Genomic DNA, 20,764 nt, shown 5'->3' with positions numbered 1-20,764 from the left:
TGATGAATACCTGCAACTGTAGCCAAAGTTGACAAAACTGTTAAAATGTGAGTTCTTATTACAGTATTGAGCCTGCGCTGAATGTTTTACAGTCAAACAGCAACGTATGGTATCAAATCAAATCATCTTTTACCTGCTCTTCTTTGCTCTTTACAATGACAAATCGGCCCCTCTTGTCTTTGCAGTCCGGTTTGCAGCTCATGAGTTTAGAAGAAATGTAGTAAAAACTGTTGTTGAGTGACGTAGGCCTACATCTCTCTTACAGAGGTGATCTGCAAGCATAGACAATACATGAAGTAAAAGTGTCAAATGTCCATTGCAAACACACAGAAACAGGCTCAGTCAGATGAATACAAACTAGGGATGTCAATCGAATAAAATAGTTAATCGCGATTAATCGCAAATTAATCACACATTTTTTATCTGTTCAAAATGTATCTTAAAAGGAGATTTGTCAAGTATTTAATACTCTTATCAGCATGGCAGTGGGTAAATATGCTGCTTTATCCATATTTACTATTGGAAATCAATTAACGACACAAAACAATGACAAAGATGGTTCAGAAAAAAAAATATGCTCAAATCATAACATGGCAAACTCAAGCCAAACAGGCAACAAGCATGTGATTATCATAAAGTGGGCATGTCTGTAAAGGGGAGACTCGTGGGTACCCATAGAACCCATTTTCATTCACATATCTTAAGGTCAGAGGTCAAGGGACCCCTTTGAAAATGGCCATGCCAGTTTTTCCTCACCAAAATTAGTATGATATGACATTACATGGTACCAATGGATTCCTTAGGTTTTCTAGTTTCATATGATGCCAGTATCTTCACTCTAGCTTGACAAACCAAAGTCTGGTTTCTCTTGTCAGCCCAGCTCTGGCTGTGGGTCTACGGTTTGATTCTGCCTGCAAGGGACAGTAAATTGACTCTGTGAGACTCTTCTGATCCACCATCAGTGTTCATATTAACTGCATGGGAAAACAGTTGAGGCTGGTTAATGGATGTTTGGCAGTGCAAATATCACTTAATAAATGTACATTTCTTACAGTGGAGTCCAGTGCTTATAATGACAGCCAGGAGGAGAGCACAGAGCAGCACCAGGCACACAGTAACAGCTCTGAAAAAAAGACTTGCCTGGGTGGAGGATGGCACAGAGGAACTTTTTTAATAGGGATTCAAACAGCAAAGGGAACATGGAGATGTGTGTGTGTGTGTGTGTGAGAGAGTATGTGTTACTCACCTGGCTGCTGTTGCACTGTGTTGCGTGTCAGTGACCCCTGTAGATGTCTGAGCTTTCAATAAGTAACCACTGCCCTCTCCTCCACATCATCACTCTCTCCTGTTGTATTTAAGGCTTTAATTTGTTCACCAGGATCATTGAGATAAATGCACTCAGACATTCTGTCTACCTGACATCAAGATTTGTGTTCTGTTCTGTTTGGCCTCTTGTTTCTTCAAACTAACACCAAACTCCATCTAACAAATAGGACAATTTAGGTGACTTGTTCTTAAATAAGGATTAGGGTTGTGTTTTGTTGTTCTTTTCCAGTATCACTTCCCTGTATGCCTGATGCTGCGGCACACAGTTTTGTCTCACTTCTGTGTTACACTTTCTTCTTTGCTGTGCATGCACAGCACCCAGATGACAGGATGTTTCATGTGTGGCACTGGAGAAAAGTGGAAGTATTTATAACAACATCAGGTTCAAGTGATGTCATACACTATATTTCCTGAATAATTAGATGATTAATTATCAGAGCATCCCTTCATACTCTGTGCTGTTTGTTGTTAATGCTACATCATGCTCTGTCATGGAATATGGAGTAAAAATACATATAAACATAACAGGTGGCAGAGGAACCCTGAACCTCTTTAGTTACACTATAGCGCTGCTTACTGGCTGTTTGTGGGACTAGAAAATTGTTAATTCCGGTGTTACACCGAAATCTGTGACCCCAGAGGAGCAGCAACATATGAGGTCACCATTTCTGGCGGCTGTCGTCAGAAAATGTGACCCCACTGTTACCTGTGTAATATGTCATACATAAGTGACAGAAAACACACAAAACTAGATTGTTAATTTTTAAAAAATATTTCAATATTTTTACTTCAAAGATATATTCACAAATCTCTAAAAGAAAAGCAAAATATAGTAACAGTGGGGTCACATTTTCTGACGACAGCTGTCAGAAATGGTGACAACATGGTGCTGGTTCCTCTGCTGTCACAGATTTCGGTGGTCAGAGATTTTTGTGTAACACCGTTCATCTAAAACAAGATAATGCCATTGTTTTGATCTGCTTTGTCTGTTTTATTTGTCAATTAATGTGCACTGCAGTAATGCCAGAAGTATTCAGTTCCTTTACTTGAATAAAAGTTGTAATACCACAGTGTGAAGTCCAGCATTCAGATTTTTACTTAAGGAGGAACTTTTTTTGGCACCGTACACATAATCACATAAATTCTTGTAAGCATGTTATTACTAATAGAGGTGATTTTTCCAACAAAACACATTTTGTGTGTAAATAAGACCCTTTCTGCTCAAAACTACACTGTGTCTGCTTGGATTTGAAAGCTCAGTTACGCCTAATTCTTGTAAAAGTAAAGTATTAGCATCAAAATGTACATAAAGTATCAAAAGTACTCTTTTATACGGGATGACCCCTTTCTGAATGTTATATTAATGTGGTATTTTAGAGGGATTATTGATTATTTTTGATCAATTATCGAGTGATAAAAAGTGGTTAAATTTAGGACCAAATCTGTGTAACAAATGGTATCAACCCAAAAATTGCTGCAGCAACTTATGAGACATAATAGAGCATGGGGATGGCCATCATATACCTCTATCATAATGTTCTAAACCCTTATACACTTTCACAATTAAATGAATTAATGTTTATTTCTTATTAATGACCAGAACAACTTAACACACAGTGCTGAGCCGTGCATCTCAGATTAATCTTCAGGTTCCCAGCTTTCAGATGATGTACATCACTTCTATGTGACATCTACTGTTGACCTGCTATCTCCCCCTAAAGACCCCCTGTACCCCCCTAAAAAAGACAAAAACTGGTCTATTGTGGGTCTCAGAAGGTTAAAATAAATTATTATATTGTTGGTTTATTATTTCTGATTATTACTGTGGCATTTTTCACTAGCTTCTGACATTTCAAAGACAAACAATGAAACAATTAATCGTAAAAATATTTTTTTTAAACTAGTTTTTATCTAGTTTACATACTGCTGGGTATTTTAAGCTCAAACAAATCATCAAGATATTAGAAACTAATCACATATTTTGAATGCAAACTTGCAAAGTATCGTTAACTATAGCATGTAAGTACAATGTCATAAATGTGTTGCAGTAAAAGTACAATATTTACCTCTGAAATGTGAAGAGTAGAAGTATAGAGTAGCTTAAAATGGAGATACTCAAGTAAGGTACAAGTACCTCAAATTTGTCGAAGGTACAGTGCTTAAGTACTTTGTTACTGGCCACCACTGTCTCTAAGATAAAGTTGAGTACAACTGATGTATTGGCTATTATTTCTGTTCTGTAATAGCACCACCATGACCACATGAGGGCAATATCGGAACTCTTCTGATGTGAAGTGGCAACTTTAATTTTTTAGAGGATATTTCTAATATGCGAAACAAAAATAATGTGAGGTGTTCTGTTTAATGGCTGGAAGATTCGAATGAGAGATAATAATAATATTGGACAAAGGATAAAGGAGAATGGGCTGAATTAAGATTCAAGATTCAAGATTAAAGATGTTTATTGTCACGCCGGTTATACAGGTAAAATCGTGTGAAATACTTTTTGCTTGGAAGCTCCATTCAAATAATAAATTATATTACATTTACATTACAATTATAAAAGGAAATACTTTTTACAAGGGCATACTAATAATATATACAGGCATATTAAGAACATATACATTAAAAACATATACAGTATAAGATATTTTTTTTTAAATTATACTCTAAGCTGTGAAATGAGAAAAGCTTCTCTGAAAATAGTATTTATTTTTTCTTTATGATGGAGGAAGGTAAATCAAATTCAATTAATGAATTATTATTATTATTATTATTAAATAAGGATTTTATTGTATTAATATTCATCAAAAGACACTCTAAATCTTCAGTAAATATTATTGCACTATTTGAGTTGAAGTGGTGTGGCCAATGAACACTAGCTGTCAGACAAAATGATTTATAATAAAGTGGTATGCACACCGGCAATATTTGCATTATCTGTTTATATCATGTTTATTTCTTTTTATAGCTTATTTAGTATATTATATATTGGTAGAATTTCAATTTTTTTTATTCTTATTTTATTCTAACGTTTTTATCTATTCTTTTGTTATTATACTGCTTACTTGCACCAACAAAACCAAAGCAAATTCCTAGTGTATACCTCTTACACCTGGCAATAAACATCAGTCTGATTCTGATGTCTACCTACATATTTCTACACCCTCCCCCCCGGGCTGTTCTCCTCTCTGCTGCTGGCTGTTCCCTCTGTGCTGCTCGTCCCCACCTCTTCCCCCCAGCGGAGAGGAAGAGCACAGACAAGTGAACAACAAGCCAGAGCAAAGGGGAGATAGCAGACTGCAGAGGTGGGTGTTTTCTCCGTCTTCATTCAGAGTGCTCTCTGACTGCGGTGGACAGTTCATGTGTTGAGGTTATAAAGGTGTTATCTCCACCACGCCGAGCTGTTTCTGTTGCCTCATCTCAACTCACTTCTCCTCCGAGCTGCGGATCGTGTCAGCGCAGCAACAGCGGCGGCAGCAGCAGCAGCACTAGGCTAGGCTAAGCTAAGCTAGGCTAGGCTAGGCCTGAATCCACCTCTTATGGACTTTGAAAAACAAGCCTAACAGTCTCCAGAACCGGTAATGAGCCTGTCTTTTTGGTGTTTCGTGCTCGGTACGGCTGGTTGACGATGTGTTGTAGCAGGAAAAGAGGAGTGACACCTTTAATTTGGTGAACTTGGTTGTTGTGAATGCAGCGTTAGCAGGCTACCTAGCAAGGCCTATAGAAGGAGGCTGGGTCACTGGTCTTGGGATGAGGTGTATGACGCATGCGCAGTGTGACTGAAGCTGCGTTACGATTGGCTCAATTTCTACGAGTGCAGACCAGATTTTTACTGCGCATGTGCAATACCCTTTTTGGTCTACGCGAGTCCCATCCTCCTTTACATAGGCCTTGAACTCAAGCTAACTCAGCTAGCATTGGTGTATTCCTGTCGTTAGCTTGATGTATGACTATCTAGAGTGAGACTTGGGGGGGGAAAGTTTAATACAACTTATACATGCAGTTAAAACTAGCTGATATGAAGACAGCTAAAATGTAAATTATACTGCTAACGTGACGTTAGTTTATTACATACATTGTGTTGTTTATGGGTGGCTTTATGGTATAATGTCATGGCATTAACTGTTGAGTCTTTTCTGGTCGCTGTCTTTAAACACCAGACTTGTCCGCCAGTTTTCCCCCTCGCTATTCAGGTGTTCAGGACAGGTGAGTACACGGAAGTGACCGGCCAGCCCGCCGCGTCACAGACCGCAAGTTAGGAGTCAAAGTCCAGCTCTCTGCTTACTTATCAATCTGCTATTATGCATTGTACCTGAGACGCCCACTCTCTGCGGACTGTGGAGCTGCATGCTGCGTCCAGGTGACTGTGCTTGAATGGCGTTATTGCTTTTGGCAGATTGCCTTTGGACTTTTGTTAAATTTTTGTTGTGGGTTTAATGTTTCAGCCGCTGTCTTTTGATGTGGTCTGCCAGGTAGAGGACGGAGACAGGAGGAGTGGTGGTAGTGGTGGAGGTGGAGCAGGGAGGGAGGGGGAAAAAAGCAAGAACCTGTTGTGTAGGTCTGGATGTGTGGGTGTGGTAAAGTGGTAGGCTTGTTTGTTGCTTCATTATTCAGTCCCTTGTGTAGAGAGAGGCTTGCTACACAGACCCCCTCTCAATTTACAGTTCTTCGGTCACTGGGAAACGGATGGTGGATTACTCACAGGGACCTGGCTAAAATCTGTGGATAACTTTTGGTGTAAGCTTTTCAATTTGCTGTCCTTGGTCTTCTTTAGTTTCTGTGTGTGATGCTGCATAACAACATACAGATAAAACCCGAGACATGTTTGACAGCTTGTCTGAAAGTAACTGTGGATTTGTTGATTTGAGTTGGTACGGTCAGCTGATCGGTGAGTTTCACAGTGCAGCTTGGACATGCCTGTCATATTCCTCTAAATATGTCTACTTTGACCTGCTAGAACAGAGATGGGAGAGATTGTGAGCAAGTTTGGACGTGCTGTTCTCAGAAATGTCCCTTCTGTTAAGATGCAAAAAAAGGAGGGGCAAAAAATCTCAAGTTGGACATTTCTTTCGCTGCCTAGAACTTGTTCCGAGCCATTTTGTCTGTGGGGGCTGAAGTCTTGCTGCTTAGCCAGTTGTTTTAACCAGGGCTATCATTTGTGAGCCTCGGTAATGACGGGCTTCGAGAGCACACCACGGGTGTGTCCCTCTGACACAGAAGCTGGGGTTTTCTTATATTCGCTCCTCCTCCCTGTCTGTCTTCTTTCTCTCCCTCTCCATTTCTGTCTTCCTCTCTCTACTCCCAACGGTTACACACCTGCAGTCTGTGTTTTTATTTGAACGGTGAGCGCGTCAGCTCTCTTTCCATGCAGGGGAGGACATGTGAGATAGCATACACTGGGCGAAATCAAAGTGCTCAGATTTCTAAAGCCGTGAAGCGAAACTGACGCACAGTACCCTGCCTCAGTGCTGGTGGTTTACTTCTTGGAAAGATTGAGCGTCAGTTACTTAACACTTTTATGGTCCTCACTGCAGCAATTTAACCCACTTCCTTGTTAGGCGGTGGTCACAGTCTGATTGCAAGTCACCAGTGTTAGATCTTTACCAACTGCTGAACGTTGTTTTTTAGTAGGCCTTGCCATTTTGCAGAAAGCGATTGGCCAAATGGCCAGGAATGTTCACTATTTGTCAAGTTTTTACATGGGTTTTGAAATTTGAAATATCACATTACTGAATTTCTGTGTACATCTCATTATTGACTGAAGTTGAATTGAAGACTAAGATGATGTACGTGCCTAGATGTAGAGCTAGCCAATGTTGACTAAATCGAATATGACAATATCTTAGAGTTGGGGTGACAATACTCTATCATTTGTTGACTTACAGTGGACTCGTATGATCAAAGAGTCACAAACATTAGTTTATGACATTAGTCAAAGTCAAAAAACAAATAACTTAAAAGGATGGTTCAAGTGTTTTGAAGTAGGGTTATATGAGGTACTTATCCTTAGTCAGTGTATTACCTACAGTAGATAGCGGTTGGCACGCCCCCAGTTTGTAAAAGCAGACAGGAGTTACAGCACAGAATCAAAGCAATGTACGAAAGATTAGTACCTCATACAACCCCACTTCAAACCACCTGAACTATCTGTTTAAATGTTACATGTGTAGGGAGTTTTGTCTGATGTAATCTTTTCTGAGGTAGTTAGCCACCCAGATACTAATGCTTATTCTCTTGTGATCAATTTAATAAGTAGATTATGACCTAATCAATAGCCAAAATTGTTAAATATAGTCATTTGATGTGTGAAATAAATAGGCCTCCGCTCTTTTTGTGGCATTCATTGTTCATTTACTTCACACAGCGAAAACAATTAGTAGACTGGTCAGTCGACAGAAAAATACCGAACTACAATTTTGATAAATCAATAAATGTTTTAAGTTATTAAGCAAGCAACATGTTCTGGTTCTAGCTTTTCAAATGTGAGGGCTTGCTACTTTTTACCTGTTTTTATCAATGTAAACGCAATATCTTGGACTGTTAACTGGACAAATCAGGCAATTTGAAGATGTCACCTCGGGCTTTGGGAAATTGTGATGGCCATTCTCAGAAATAAACTATGAAATATTCAGTAATGAAAATAATCTTTAATTGCATGCAGCCCTTATGTGATACAATATTTCACCTAACCTGGATGCAGGCTAGGTGATATTGTGCCTGAGGAGAAATTAATTTGTAATGTGGGCATGATAGCCAAGACCTAACTGTAATGCTGCATTTACGAGTTGGAAAAGTCAACATTAAAGCTTTATCACAATATTACAATTACCTAAAACTCAGATGATATAGAGGCATATATCAACATTACTTAGCTGCATTTAGGTGAACATAGACTTGATCTGATTGCCCGTTTTTTTGGCTCTTTCATGCTTTCTGAGTTACAGTTGTCTGCACGTTTCCTTCCACACTAAGAATAGTAAGTTGGTGTCCTGTAGATGAGACAGCTGGCCTTGCAGAGGTCCCTGAAAAGTGTGTGTGGAGTGTGAGCGTGGGTGGGCGTGTGTGCATGTGCGCTCTCTCTGCAGCTACCACATGGGAGATGGGGGGGGTTCATGGTTTTAAGTCAGGACGGCAAAGGCGGTAGTATTTGGACGTGGGCCAATGCTAACACACAAAACACACACAGAGGCCAAATCTCTGTGTGACCATTCAAATGAGGCTGAGTCAGCGGAGCACTTGGCCAAGCCACAACAGCATTTTACCATAGCTTCACCTCAGCTGTGTATGTGTGTGTGTGTGTGTGTGCAGACTGAAACAGAATGCATGTCAGTCTGCCACAACCACCAGTGACTAAGTTGCTGAAATAGCAATGATAGCATATGATATGATAATGAGGGATTACACACTGCAGTCACAACACTCAGTGGGCACTTTGTGATAGACAAACTGGCTGCGTGTGTCACTACTATGCACAAAGTTTTCAGCGAGTAGTGGACACTGATGGTGTGATGGCTGTACATCTGTGTTGTGCTTTGGCTCAGGATGCTAAGTGGCTTAGCAGTGTAAATCTAGGGCTATCCCATTAGCAGATACGATTTAGCGTTGCTGCTAATGGCCTTACAATAGATGAATGACTAATGCCGGACTTTAAGTGGCTAAAGCCGTTTAAAAGTCTCTCACAGGCAACTGCTCCCTGCCGCAAGAATGCTAGCGGTGGGACTCGCATAGCTGTAGAGGTTGTGTGGGTCTGTCTGTCTGTTGCACGGAGGCACAAGAGACCGTCTTCCTCTACGCTCTCAAAGAAGTGTTGATGTTTTGACAGAGCCACAAAGGATAACCCACACTGCGGTACGTCGACTTATCTGATGTACAGTGTCAGTACTCCATTGCCAAGTTGAAATCTTGGTCCCTATTATGTAAAACTTGAAGGCTGCTATAGGCAACGTTCACAATACAACAAACATTTATCTGTAGCTTGCTGTCACATCTAGTTCCCTGTTTTATTTTTGTGTTTGGGGATCTCAACAAAGATATCTGTCATCGTTGAGTGAAGTCAAGGTTTCAATTTAAGTTTTAAAGCTGCAGTGGGTAGAAATAGAGGCAATATGATTTAAAAAAGTTTTTTTTAATAAAATGGTTGCTATATCCTGACAGTAGTGCATGAGACAGGTAATTGAAAAAAAATCATGTGCCTGTGTCCTCTGGTGTCCTCCGGTGCTCCTAATGGCATCTGCAAGATTTCACAGACCGGAGGAAAACAACCAATCAGAGCCGAGCTTGAGCCTTGCCATCTCTGAACAGCTGTCAACCACTCACGAACTCCGATCAAACGGTCAAACTAGGCCGCGCTGATCAAATATGAATCAATATTCTGTTACTGTAATGCCCAACTCTTGCATAAAATGTTTTCAGAAACATCTTGTAGTGTACTGTTTAGCTGTAAAATGAGAAAGTTTGTGAGCCGGCAGCCATGTTGAGATCCGTTGAGGAAATACCAAGCACCGCCCACCAGCCGGAGCACAGCCAATAGGAACGCTCAATAGGAACGTGCTCTCGGAAATGACCTGTGATTGTCCAAAGTCTCCCGTCACGGCTGGATCTGTCTGAAAACAGAGCCATGAGGAGGTGCATTACAATATGCTGAAAGGTTATTATGGAATTTTTGCCCAATGATGCCAAAAACTTTCTGCCTACTGAAGCTTTGAGGTATTCATAGCTCTGCACAAGGGCTTATATACCCACTTGAAATCATCATTTCAAAAGCATCTCTCAATTTGTGAGCATTATCCACTAAAGAAGCACTTTGTCGGTTTGTGGTCGGATGCCCTGATTGGGTCAGAGAACATAATGGGGCCCGCTCTCTCTTTCCCGGATTGTTGAAGTGTTTGGTTGGAAAGAAAAAGAAATGCTGGTGTGGGAGATTGATGAGAGCAGCACAATGAAAGAGTGAAGGGCTCCCTTATTAGGACAGCTTCCAACAGCTGAGACAGGATATGACATGCTAAATCTCACTGTGGAATGTATGACAATGGCGGTGCGTGTTTGTGCGGCTCATGTGTGATTCTGTCCACAAATGTGTCCCCCCCCCACACACACAAACAAAAGAATAGAAACAAGGCTGCACTAACTTCACTAAAATGCACTGTTTGAGTATTCAAGGATACAACCAACGTCAGCCACGCACACTTGCCACCTTTATTTAGTCTCTGACCCACGTACACAATCACTCGCCCTCACACAGACGTGTGCACACACTCACGCTGGCATTTTGTGCACACTCAGAACTTCATACAGGAGTCTTTGTTCACTCAGCCAGTCCTGTGTGTGTGCAGATGGAGAGCAGATTTGATCTACATGAGTCAGTGAACTTTGAAGTAGAAAATGTTTTTTGCCCTGGTTTGGAGATGAGCCACGCTTGTGTCATCCCGTTATTAGACAGACACTGTTGAAGTAATCTCCCCCAGATTCCTCATTTCTCCCTCACCAGCGTCCCTGTTGAGGGCGTCTGAGAAAAGGGACTTTGTTATTGTCTTAATTTGGGCTGGAGTGACGTTCACTAATTGTCATGCCTCTGTTATTTATGCGTAGGTCGTCTGTGGCATGTGTTTAATCTGCATTATCTTCCAAAAGTCCAGGTTGACCATTTAAAAAAAAAAAATGCACAGTGGATCATTGGTTGTGTGTCATGATTCAATAATTAACAGTCATGTAGTTCACCTACTTATTTACTCGGTATCGGCCGATACCTAAAGCCCAGGTATCGCTATCGGTATCGGGATTGAAAAATTCAGATCGGTTTATCCCTAGTTCAGGAGGAGTAGCAGACAGGTATATATAAATAAATATATTTTTTCTTCTGAATTCAAATGTGAATTGTTGTCTGAGATCACCATAGTCTGATTTGTAAACCAGATGGAATTTTCCTTTGGGGTAAAGTCGTGCCCTAAAGCACTGAATATTCACTTTGTTTTTAAGCAAAGAGGAATGAATCATTGGTATGCAGCCCTATGTGTCTTTAACATTAATATCAGGAAGTTGTACCCTTAGCGGCTTGTTGTTTTGGTTGCTTGTAAATGTTTTTATTTTTTTTTATCTAAAGCTGGTTGATGCTGCTGAAGCACTCATTGACTGAAGTCCAGTGCATAGTAGTTCATTGGCCAGCCCCTGTTTTTATGACTTTTCTTGCGATTTTGAATCTGGTTTATTGCTTTCAGTTTGTAGAGATAATAGCAGCCTATAAAGAAATGGTCCTAATTTAATCTCTTGTTACAGTAAATTGTCATAGATGCCATCCATGTTAGGCTATAACTTGCAGAGCATAGTAAGTATCGTTGAAAGGGAGGAAAACAAGGCCTGCCATCTTTTTCCCAGCTGTGGAGAACACACCCTCTCAATTAAAAACACCTCTGGATTTTCAAATTCGGTGCAACTTGATGGTGTGATGCCGTCTCTTCATAACTCCTCTGAATGCTCTCACACTTGCACTCGTCTTCCTTCTCACCTCACTTTCTCTACATCCCTGGAATGAAGAAGTGCTAACAAGCTCCACATGCTGAAAACAAGCTGAAGTTGTCTCTCGTCATGTTTCTCACTTCCCCTCTATTTTTATACCTTCATAGCAGAAGGTGAAGAAACACACTGAAAATGTGCTTCAATTCCATCCCTGCTCTGCTGATGCCGGTCCCACCTTGAATTTGAACGGAATAATCACTTTTGTCCATGAATTTTCAACCAAGTGAGCTCTTTCTTTGTGCCTGCTGTTCGTCCTCACCGTGTTTCTTGCTCTTGTTCCATCTGTACTCACATTTTCTCTGTACCTGCTTCTTTATCTCCGCAGTTGTCTGTCTAGCCTCATTTATCTTCTCTCGCTTCGCCTTGCTGCGTCAGCTCCTGCTGCTTTTTAACCTCTGAATTTCAACTTCATTAGCACCTCAGTGTGTGCATTCCCAGATGTGCACGGTGCCAGGGCCCATCTGCTTTTTATATCTGTGTGCATGGGTGATTCAGCCTCGCTGTATGTCTTATTCTTTGATTAAATCGGTGTTGGGTGAATATCTTCTCCTCTCTAGTGTTGACCTTGTCCTGTCCTGTCCTGTCCTGTCCTGTGCTCTGCTCTGCTCCCAGCGTGTGAATGGAGCAGTGTGCGAGTACGGCCTCCCTGCTGGCCTCGGTGCGGGAGCAGGAGAGGCAGTTTGAGATGCTGAGCCGAGCTCTGGAGGAGGAGCGGAGGTCGTGTGCCGGCACCCTGCCCCGCCCCCTCCCCAACATGCAGGTAACACGGAACAAACCCCTGCCACCCCCCTTTCCACCCACCCTCACGCACATCTTTCATCGAAAAGTCCTTCGGATTCACCTTTGATCCGAGTGAGTTCATCCAATGTCATCTCCATGGTCACCTCCATCCCATCTGTGTCGACTGGCTGGATGGAAGCAGAACCTAAACCAAACCTGTGGGGGAAAATACCTCCTCTGTAGATTTTAGTCAGGTGGGAGTCCTGAAGTGCGCTTGAATTTAACTTGATTTTTTTGGTGTTAAAAGTAGGGATGTGACGGTGAGGAAATTTTCCCACCGGTTAATAAACTTGTGAAAATACCGGTGTTACCGATTACACTAGACATTTTACAAGAAAAGACGGCACTCAATATCTGTAGAGCGCTTACTTTGATCTTTACCGTAAGATGGCGGTGTGTCTGACCTCTTCGGTCCAGAATTCGCTGTGAGGCTGCAGGTTTCTATCCGGCGCTGCTGCGCTGCACACATCGGCTGTGACCGCTCCGTCCTCCGCACAGCGATTGCCTCCCTCATTATAGTTCCCTAATAGCATATTGGATTTAAATCTGAAGTATTGCCAAATAGGCGCTTTTGCTTTTCACTTTGACACCAAATCTTCCGCCATCGTCTTGTCTGTCAACTGTCTCTCGTCCCGTGTGTGTGAAATCTGACTCCTGCTACTCTGTGCTGAGACTCCGTACGGAGCAGACGCTTTCACTTTCAGATTGTAGTGTCCATCGTCTGACTAAGTATTGATAACACGCCGCTGATACACCAAAATAAACTAAATGGGTTTTATTTCTGTTAAAAAAAAGAAAAGAAAACGACGGTGGGGGCAGTGGGCAAGTAATGTAATCGGTGTATGCCCGACCACCGTGTAACACCGACTACCGCGACAAGCCTAGTTAAAAGTTGAGTCAAATAAAGCGACTGAAGCACCTTCCGATACAGCCTTCCTGAGGAAGTAATTTGCTCCCTCTGTTGCTCCTCACAGCTTGAGATCAAACACTTTTTCCATCCTCCATTGGTTCCTCAGTAACTGTCCATGTCTCATCTCAAAATCAAAGTCCTCCCATCATCCTCCCATCCCTCCAACATTCAAGCGTAACAACCCAGTGTAACCCATCATGTTTGTCTTGACTTGTCCATCGGAGTTTGCATGCAGAGCGATGTCTTGCTTGACATTTGTGATATTGGGCTTTTCCCGGACCATCGTCAAGAGTTTACCTTTGTAGCTCCAGTATGTCAGCCAGCTGGTTTATTTAGAATTTGTTGTAATTTATTCTTTGGTATAAGGCAGACGTCCCTCACCTGCTTTTTCAGTGGGGCTAAGTCCATTAACTAGGACAAGTGTCCAGTCAGACCTGTTTCATCAGATGTAAAATTGTGAGTCTCTGTCTCATAGCTAAAGTGTGTCCTGCTGTTCGCTTACACACCCTCTTTATCATGCGTGAGTCAGTTACCTGGTTCAGAGACTGCCGAGTGACTTCATGCTCTGAGTTTACCTCACAGACAGACAGACAGGCACACCCACCCGCTCTCGCTCATTCTTTCGCTTCCTTATTGACACGCTCGGTCATTAGCGTGCGTGAGTAAACCAGCGTACACATACACACACACCCACACACATACACTTTGAGCCCTGAAGCAACCTTTGAAACACACTCTCATAAACAACTGGGCTCTCCCGCTCATTCACTCTCTCTCTTTCGTTTGTCGCTCTTGCATGTGGACACGCATTAATTCTAGTGGCTGATAAGGAGCAGAAATATATAGGTGGAGTGTGTGTGTGTGTGTTACAGTGAGAGCAGGACAGAAATGTAGCCTGTGCTGGCTCTTATCTCTCCTGTGTGTGTTTACATAGCCCAAAGGCTTCGGCATGCCTCTGCCACTCTCCCAGGCAGCGCAAACCCGACCTCAATCTTCACTGACAGGTTCCCACACGCTTACATCTGCCCGGCACTTTCTAGTATTCTCCCCTTCTGAGTCCTTATCTGAACTAAAGAGTGTGTGCATTTGCTTAATCTAAGTCTTGTTTCTACGATATGGGCAGAGTGGCACTTAAAAAGATTGTCACTGCTCCTCCAGCAAGTATTATTCGCAGCTTTTCTATTTAAAAATACAACATTTCTGTCAGCATGAGACAACTGTTTCCCATCTCTGAATCAGTTAATCAACTGTTGAGCAATTCCCCCCCTTGGCTGTGCCCCCTTTACCCCCATAGTAGTGGAGATAAAACTGCAGAGACGGCAGGAGAGATACATAGAGCTCCCCCTGTGGCTGGAATGGGAAGTGCACCACACCCATCTCCACTCCCGGGCAGGCAATGCTGGTGGTGTCGAAGAAGTTTGTCTCTTTGTTTGTCTTTCTATTCATTTCATAACTAATTATTTCATCTTTTCATTGCATTATCGCAGTTCATTCATTCAGTTTGTTGGATGAGTGTGTTCCATTCAGTTGTTTGTGTTTGGGGGTGAAGAGCTTATACATAAAAGTCTCTTGTTTGTCTTCATGTTCATGACGTTTACATACCTTTGGAGTTCATGCAGTGTCATTCTTACCCCGTGTCTAGACTTCAAGCATGTCAATGTGCATTTTTTTACTTGCACATCTCACGTAACCGAAACATTATCTCTCATTTTAAATTATGCAGTCTGTCTGTGCCGGCTCTGTGCGTACCACGCGTAATGCCTAAGAAAAAAAAACTGTGTTTTCTTTTGCAGCAGCAAAGCAACTTATGCAGTGTTCACACTATGAGTGACAAAGCAACAGGCCACAAGTCCTTTTCACTGGAAGCTGATGACATGAAGCTAGAAACTGATGCCCGACACGTGTCGCTGCGTGACGTGCGTGAAGCGCTATAAATCAAAGTTGAGCTGGCCTCAACTTTTTTTAGCGCTCCAATGACATGTTGAAGCAACATATTCTTGCTGTTAGCCAGTTCCCATTGCTATTTAACGACATCAACAAGCGCTTGAGTAACACTTCAATGGCGACTCTGCGACAATGTTGCTGGCCACGCTTGGCCGTTTTGTTGCTTTTGTCGCTCGTAGTGTGAACACAGCATTAAAGTGCCTAATCTTCAAAAGATAAAGCTGGGCGCCAATAAAATTAAAGTTGACGACGGTTGCTGCTTCCACTTTTTTTTATTTTTTATTTAGGTCAATACTGGACATGAGTACAGTCGTTGCTCTGAATGGCTGGAAAGGTTCAACTGCTCAATGTTGTGATGTGTGTGTGTGTGTTCATAAATGCATATTCATCCTTTCATCCGAAGCTGTGTGTGTGTGTGTGTGTGTGTTGGATCCTCACGTGTATTTCGTCCTCCCTGCAGAACGGCCGCATTCCTTGTGATGCAGACATAGAGAGGCTGACACTGAACGAGGGTTACATCAACGGGACACATCATGTAAGCATCTTTCGGAACCCTCTCTTGTTTCACAGGTTCAATTCTTAAGCAGGTTAACCCTGAGGATATCCCATGTAAGATCTATATTTTAGCTTTTCTCTGAAATGTGTGTTCAGTTCAGGATGGAGCCTGGTCAGGTGGTGCAGGAGACATACACGGTGGAGGAAGATCCCCAGGAGGCGCCACCTGTTGTCTCTGTAGAGACCAGTGAAGATGGGACCACGCGGCGCACAGAAACCACGGTAACATGAGTTGATGGAAAATGGAAATTCACTTTGCAAAGTGTGTAGTGTAAACTACACACTTTGCAAAGTGACGATTTTGAAATTTATTTAATTTAATTTTACACCTCTGGAGGATTATAGAGAGAGGGGATGAAAGTGGCATCGTCAATGTGTGCAAAAACATAAAATGTCACAGAATGATGCATGTTTTTGGGATACAGTGTAAATATAGTACACACAGCATTTTTAGCTTTATAAAATCTTTAACTATGTTGTATGTATGGAGCTGTAAGGTATGCAAACACATACAGACAACATACTGTACAGATTTACAGTATCTATTCATCAACATGAACCTTTTTTCCTACATCTATCTACAGTACCCATTTTATCATATATTAGACTACATTATGTTATCTAATATGATAATATAGGCAACCTTTACAAAAGGATTAGACACTTCTGAAGACTGAAATGTATATTCCACTCACTCCACCATCCCAGCAAAGATTGGCTTCATATAGTACACCTACTAAAGTTTTTCAGCTGGACATGTGGCAACTGTTGGATAATATGACAGTTTGTCCAAACATAATAAAATTAGTTTATATTTCATTTAGTTTGCTAGTTGCTTGATAAAGTAATAAACCATGCCTGGTTTACAACAGAGAGAACAGATGACAGATGGATCTTTTAGCAGGTTTATTTTGAAAGATAAAAGTTTAATAAGGTAACGTTACAAATAGAAGATGTGAAAACAAGCTTTAAAAACAGATGTGCGTACAGCTGGCGGTACTGGGAGGTATTATTAACACGGTGTGCTTCCCTGTAACGTAACGGCGGATGTCTCTCTCATTCAGCAGCCTTGTTATGTTCGTTTTAACGTTACACTATTTTCACATCGAAATCGACCCTGGTCCAACCCTGGTCCGACCCACCTCTCGACCTGGGTTGCAAAGACGAGTCGATCATCGCGGGTTAACCCTTTCATATACACAACCAACCCTGGTTCAACCCTGGTTGAGTCCTCAGTGTGAAAGGGGTATAAGTGACATCAGTTTAAGATTGTAAATATTAACTGTTGAATCTTGTCTCCTGCCTCCCTTCTTTTGCTCTTTAAGGTAAAGAAAGTGGTAAAGACCACCACCACTCGCACAGTCATCCCCTCCGTGTCAGACACACTTTCCCTGGATGGTGGGGGTTCAGTGACAGGTATGGGGGGCTACAATGCACCCGTGGTCTACAGACAGGCACCCGGGGGTGTCGTGCCCATGGACTACCCCACTCACACCGTGCCCATGGACTACCCCACTCACACCGTGCCCCGCAACTACCACTACGCACCGCCAGGGGGCTACGACGACTACCGCACTGGACCCTCAACTGATGCCTACGCTAGCCTTAGCAGGGGAGCTCGCATGGATGATCGCTACAGGTATAGTGTTTGTTGAAACTAGTATGTCGAAGGTTCATGTAAGTCCAGCTGATCAAGGATTCAAACCATCGAGACATTAACTTTGCAATTCAAATGATAATCTGGCCAATATTTCCATCTCTCTCTATTGTCATGCTCAACTTCCCTGTGCCTCCTATCTCCAGACCGGTTCATCCAGATGGTTACAGAACTCTGGATCCAAGCTACAGAGCCCCCAGCAGGAACCAACTGGACCCCTATGCTGCTCAGCCACAGGTATGTTCAACAGTCATTGACTGCCCTTATTAAAAAAAAAAACAGACAATATTCCTACTAAGCTATTTACATTGCAAATGAAAATGAATATTCTACTATTATTCCCGTTTACATGCAGCCGTGCATACTCTGATTAATGTAACCGACGGCAGACTTGTTCAATCGTGCGAACACAGCCTCACTCTTTAATTCCTTCAATCACCACCTTGAAAAGGTTGGCGTTGCGATATTTGCACATATCCAAAAACTAGGGCTGTCAATCGATTAAAATATTTAATCATGATTAATTGCATGATTGTCCATAGTTAAAAACATTTTATCTGTTCAAAATGTACCTTAAAGAGACATTTGTCAAGTATTTAATACTCTTATCAACATGAGTGGAAAAATATGCTGCTTTATGCAAATGTATGTATATATTTATTATTGGAAATCAATTAACAACACAAAACTATGACAACTATTGTCCAGAAACCCTCACAGGTACTGCATTTAGCATAAAAAATATGCTCAAATCATAACATGGCAAACTCAAGCCCAACAGTCAACAACAAATGTCAGTGTGCTGACTTGACTATGACTTCCCCCAAACTGCATGTGATTATCATAAAGTGGGCATGTCTGTAAAGGGGAGGCTTGTGGGTACCCGTAGAACCCATTTTCATTCACATATCTTGTGTATATACAGTATATATATCGCGTTAACTTTGACAGCCCTACCAAAAACCTGTTGATATCCAAGTCTTTCATAATGTTTAAAAGTAGGTGTGTTTCCCCTTCTGGCCAAAAATATGGGCTTTTCTTTTGCATCTCTACAAACTGTCGACTAGTTGGTTTGTGTACAACGCGCAGAGCTGTAAACAGGCAAGAGGCTGTGTGTCCCAAACTGCCAGAAAAACCCCAGTTGAGACGCATATTCTGAATGTGATGTATACATGTCCAAAGAATGCTCCTAAAACCTGAATAATATCTGCATATCCCACATGTCTTAATCTGAGAATGCTCCACTTGGAATAATTCAGGATATCTAAATGGAATATGCTGTTTACATGACCCGTATCAAACTCACTATATTGTCATATTCAGAATATTAGTGTGCATGTAAACATAGTCATTGTATCACTTGCTTTTAACAGGGTTTTAACTTGGTCTGCTGACACTTCAAGATTCACTTGCTAATTTTGCTGTTTTGCTTCTATGCTATATGTTAAGAATTGAATAGGATTACAGGAGTACACCATTTGTTTTAAAGCCATAGCCTAAATTTGCCACAGCATTTGGATTGTAACTTGCATTATTTTGGACCGTGTCCCTGTGTAGGTGGGGCGTATGGGAAGTGCCATGGAGCTATCCTCAATCCAGAGGTTTGTCCCAGAACCGTACGGTCTGGAGGATGACCAGCGCAGCATGGGCTATGATGAGCCTGACTATGGCATGGGACACCCAATGCACTACAGCACTGTACCCCGCAACCTTCATGGGTTCCCTCATGGGCCCCCACGCAGGACTGGGTAAGCTGCGTGTTTTTGTAGTGACTCATCTGTGTTTCAGGGATGAGTAACATCTAGATGTATCTGTGTGTATGCACTGTATGTAATGTCTCTGAGTCATCTTCCAGAGTGATGTTTGTGTGTAAGAAGTGCTCATAATAATGTTCCTTTCACAGTCATTTATATTTTAGAGAAATTATGAAAAGATAAAGATGAAAAGTGTGTACATTCACATATGTTATCCTCTTCCCTCCCCAGGAGTTACGAGGGTACCTTGGATGGTGACATGAGCGGCCCAGGGGACATGTACTATTGGGGAGGAGGAGCGCCACTGGCCCAGGGTGAAAGAGGCAGCATGGCTTCATTGGACAGCACTCTAAGGAAAGCTCCCGGCCCCGGCCCCGGCGGCTGGCGTCAACCGGAGCTGCCAGAGGTCATCGCCATGCTGAACTACAGGCTGGACCCCGTCAGGAGCAACGCAGCTGCATACCTGCAGCATCTCACCTACAAGAATGATAAAGTAAGAGATGCACATGTGCAAGCATTTGTTTTTATGGTGTAAAACGGTGGTGTATCCAGTGTAATGTAGATTGGATTAGACTTTAGTTAAAAGCAATTAGTTGAGGAGCGCAGAGATCAGCGCTGTTATCTCTCAGGATGTTAGTCATGTGTTTTCTAGGAATGACTGAGGCATGTATGATAGAGGATATAGTACAGCCACAGACCGAAAGTAATAATTCTACATGAGTGGGAGTAAGATAAGGAGTAGCTGGATTGGTGGAAAACTTAATTTCAGGGAGTAAACAGTGACAACCCTTTTTTTTTGGATCTCTGAATATTGGATATAGAGCTGATTTTGAATTGGAACTAAAAGATGCTAATAGATTTCACTTATTGATCAGTGAAGTCAATGCTCAGTCAGCATTGCTGGTTGCTTAACCATGTGGTAATGCACTTGTTGTGTTTACAATAGCAAAACTTAACAGTCAAGGAAAGAAAAACATCCAGTGAGGAAGTCTGTCTCAAGCTGGGCAGACACTCTGTGTCTTTATTGATCTTGTATGTCGTGTTAACTCACACTACACGTTTTGATGCCTTTCTGCACCAACCTGTGACTTCTATGCTCACACTGAACATAAGCACGGAGCCTGCGGTTGTTTTTGTCTAGTGACAATTTCAATAAAGTTTATTCAAACAAGATGACGTACTGTTGCCTCCTCAACAATGATGATAAAAAAGGAGAAAGGCAGTGTTAACTTTGTGCAGTTTCACTGTAAGAAGGAAAAAAAATAAGGTAACACTATTTGGATAGTCCACCAACAAGTAGTTTATAGAGTATTTGTAAGATTT

The 20,764-nt window shown here is 41.9% G+C and overlaps 1 protein-coding gene across 7 annotated transcripts in view; it reads left to right on the top strand.

Annotated features, from left to right (window-relative positions):
- The first annotated feature begins 4,515 nt into the window (after nucleotides 1–4,515).
- Nucleotides 4,516–20,764, top strand: part of ctnnd1 (catenin (cadherin-associated protein), delta 1) — a 34,122-nt gene continuing 17,873 nt past the window's right edge. For 3 of the 7 annotated variants that reach the window (XM_037763426.1, XM_037763427.1, XM_037763424.1), the window contains exons 1-8: nucleotides 4,516–4,634; nucleotides 12,454–12,601; nucleotides 15,936–16,010; nucleotides 16,127–16,252; nucleotides 17,356–17,669; nucleotides 17,834–17,924; nucleotides 19,245–19,435; nucleotides 19,673–19,934. In XM_037763426.1, coding sequence (XP_037619354.1) covers nucleotides 12,461–12,601; nucleotides 15,936–16,010; nucleotides 16,127–16,252; nucleotides 17,356–17,669; nucleotides 17,834–17,924; nucleotides 19,245–19,435; nucleotides 19,673–19,934 — 1,200 coding nt within the window. In that variant the 5' untranslated portion in view covers nucleotides 4,516–4,634; nucleotides 12,454–12,460. The other 4 variants (XM_037763425.1, XM_037763428.1, XM_037763431.1 and 1 more) reach the window with 4 other exon arrangements.

This window comes from Sebastes umbrosus, chromosome 3 (genome assembly GCF_015220745.1).
Source record: "Sebastes umbrosus isolate fSebUmb1 chromosome 3, fSebUmb1.pri, whole genome shotgun sequence".
NCBI lineage: Eukaryota > Metazoa > Chordata > Actinopteri > Perciformes > Sebastidae > Sebastes > Sebastes umbrosus.
Note: the sequence above shows the minus strand (reverse complement) of the source record. Positions and strands in the feature narration are given on the sequence as shown.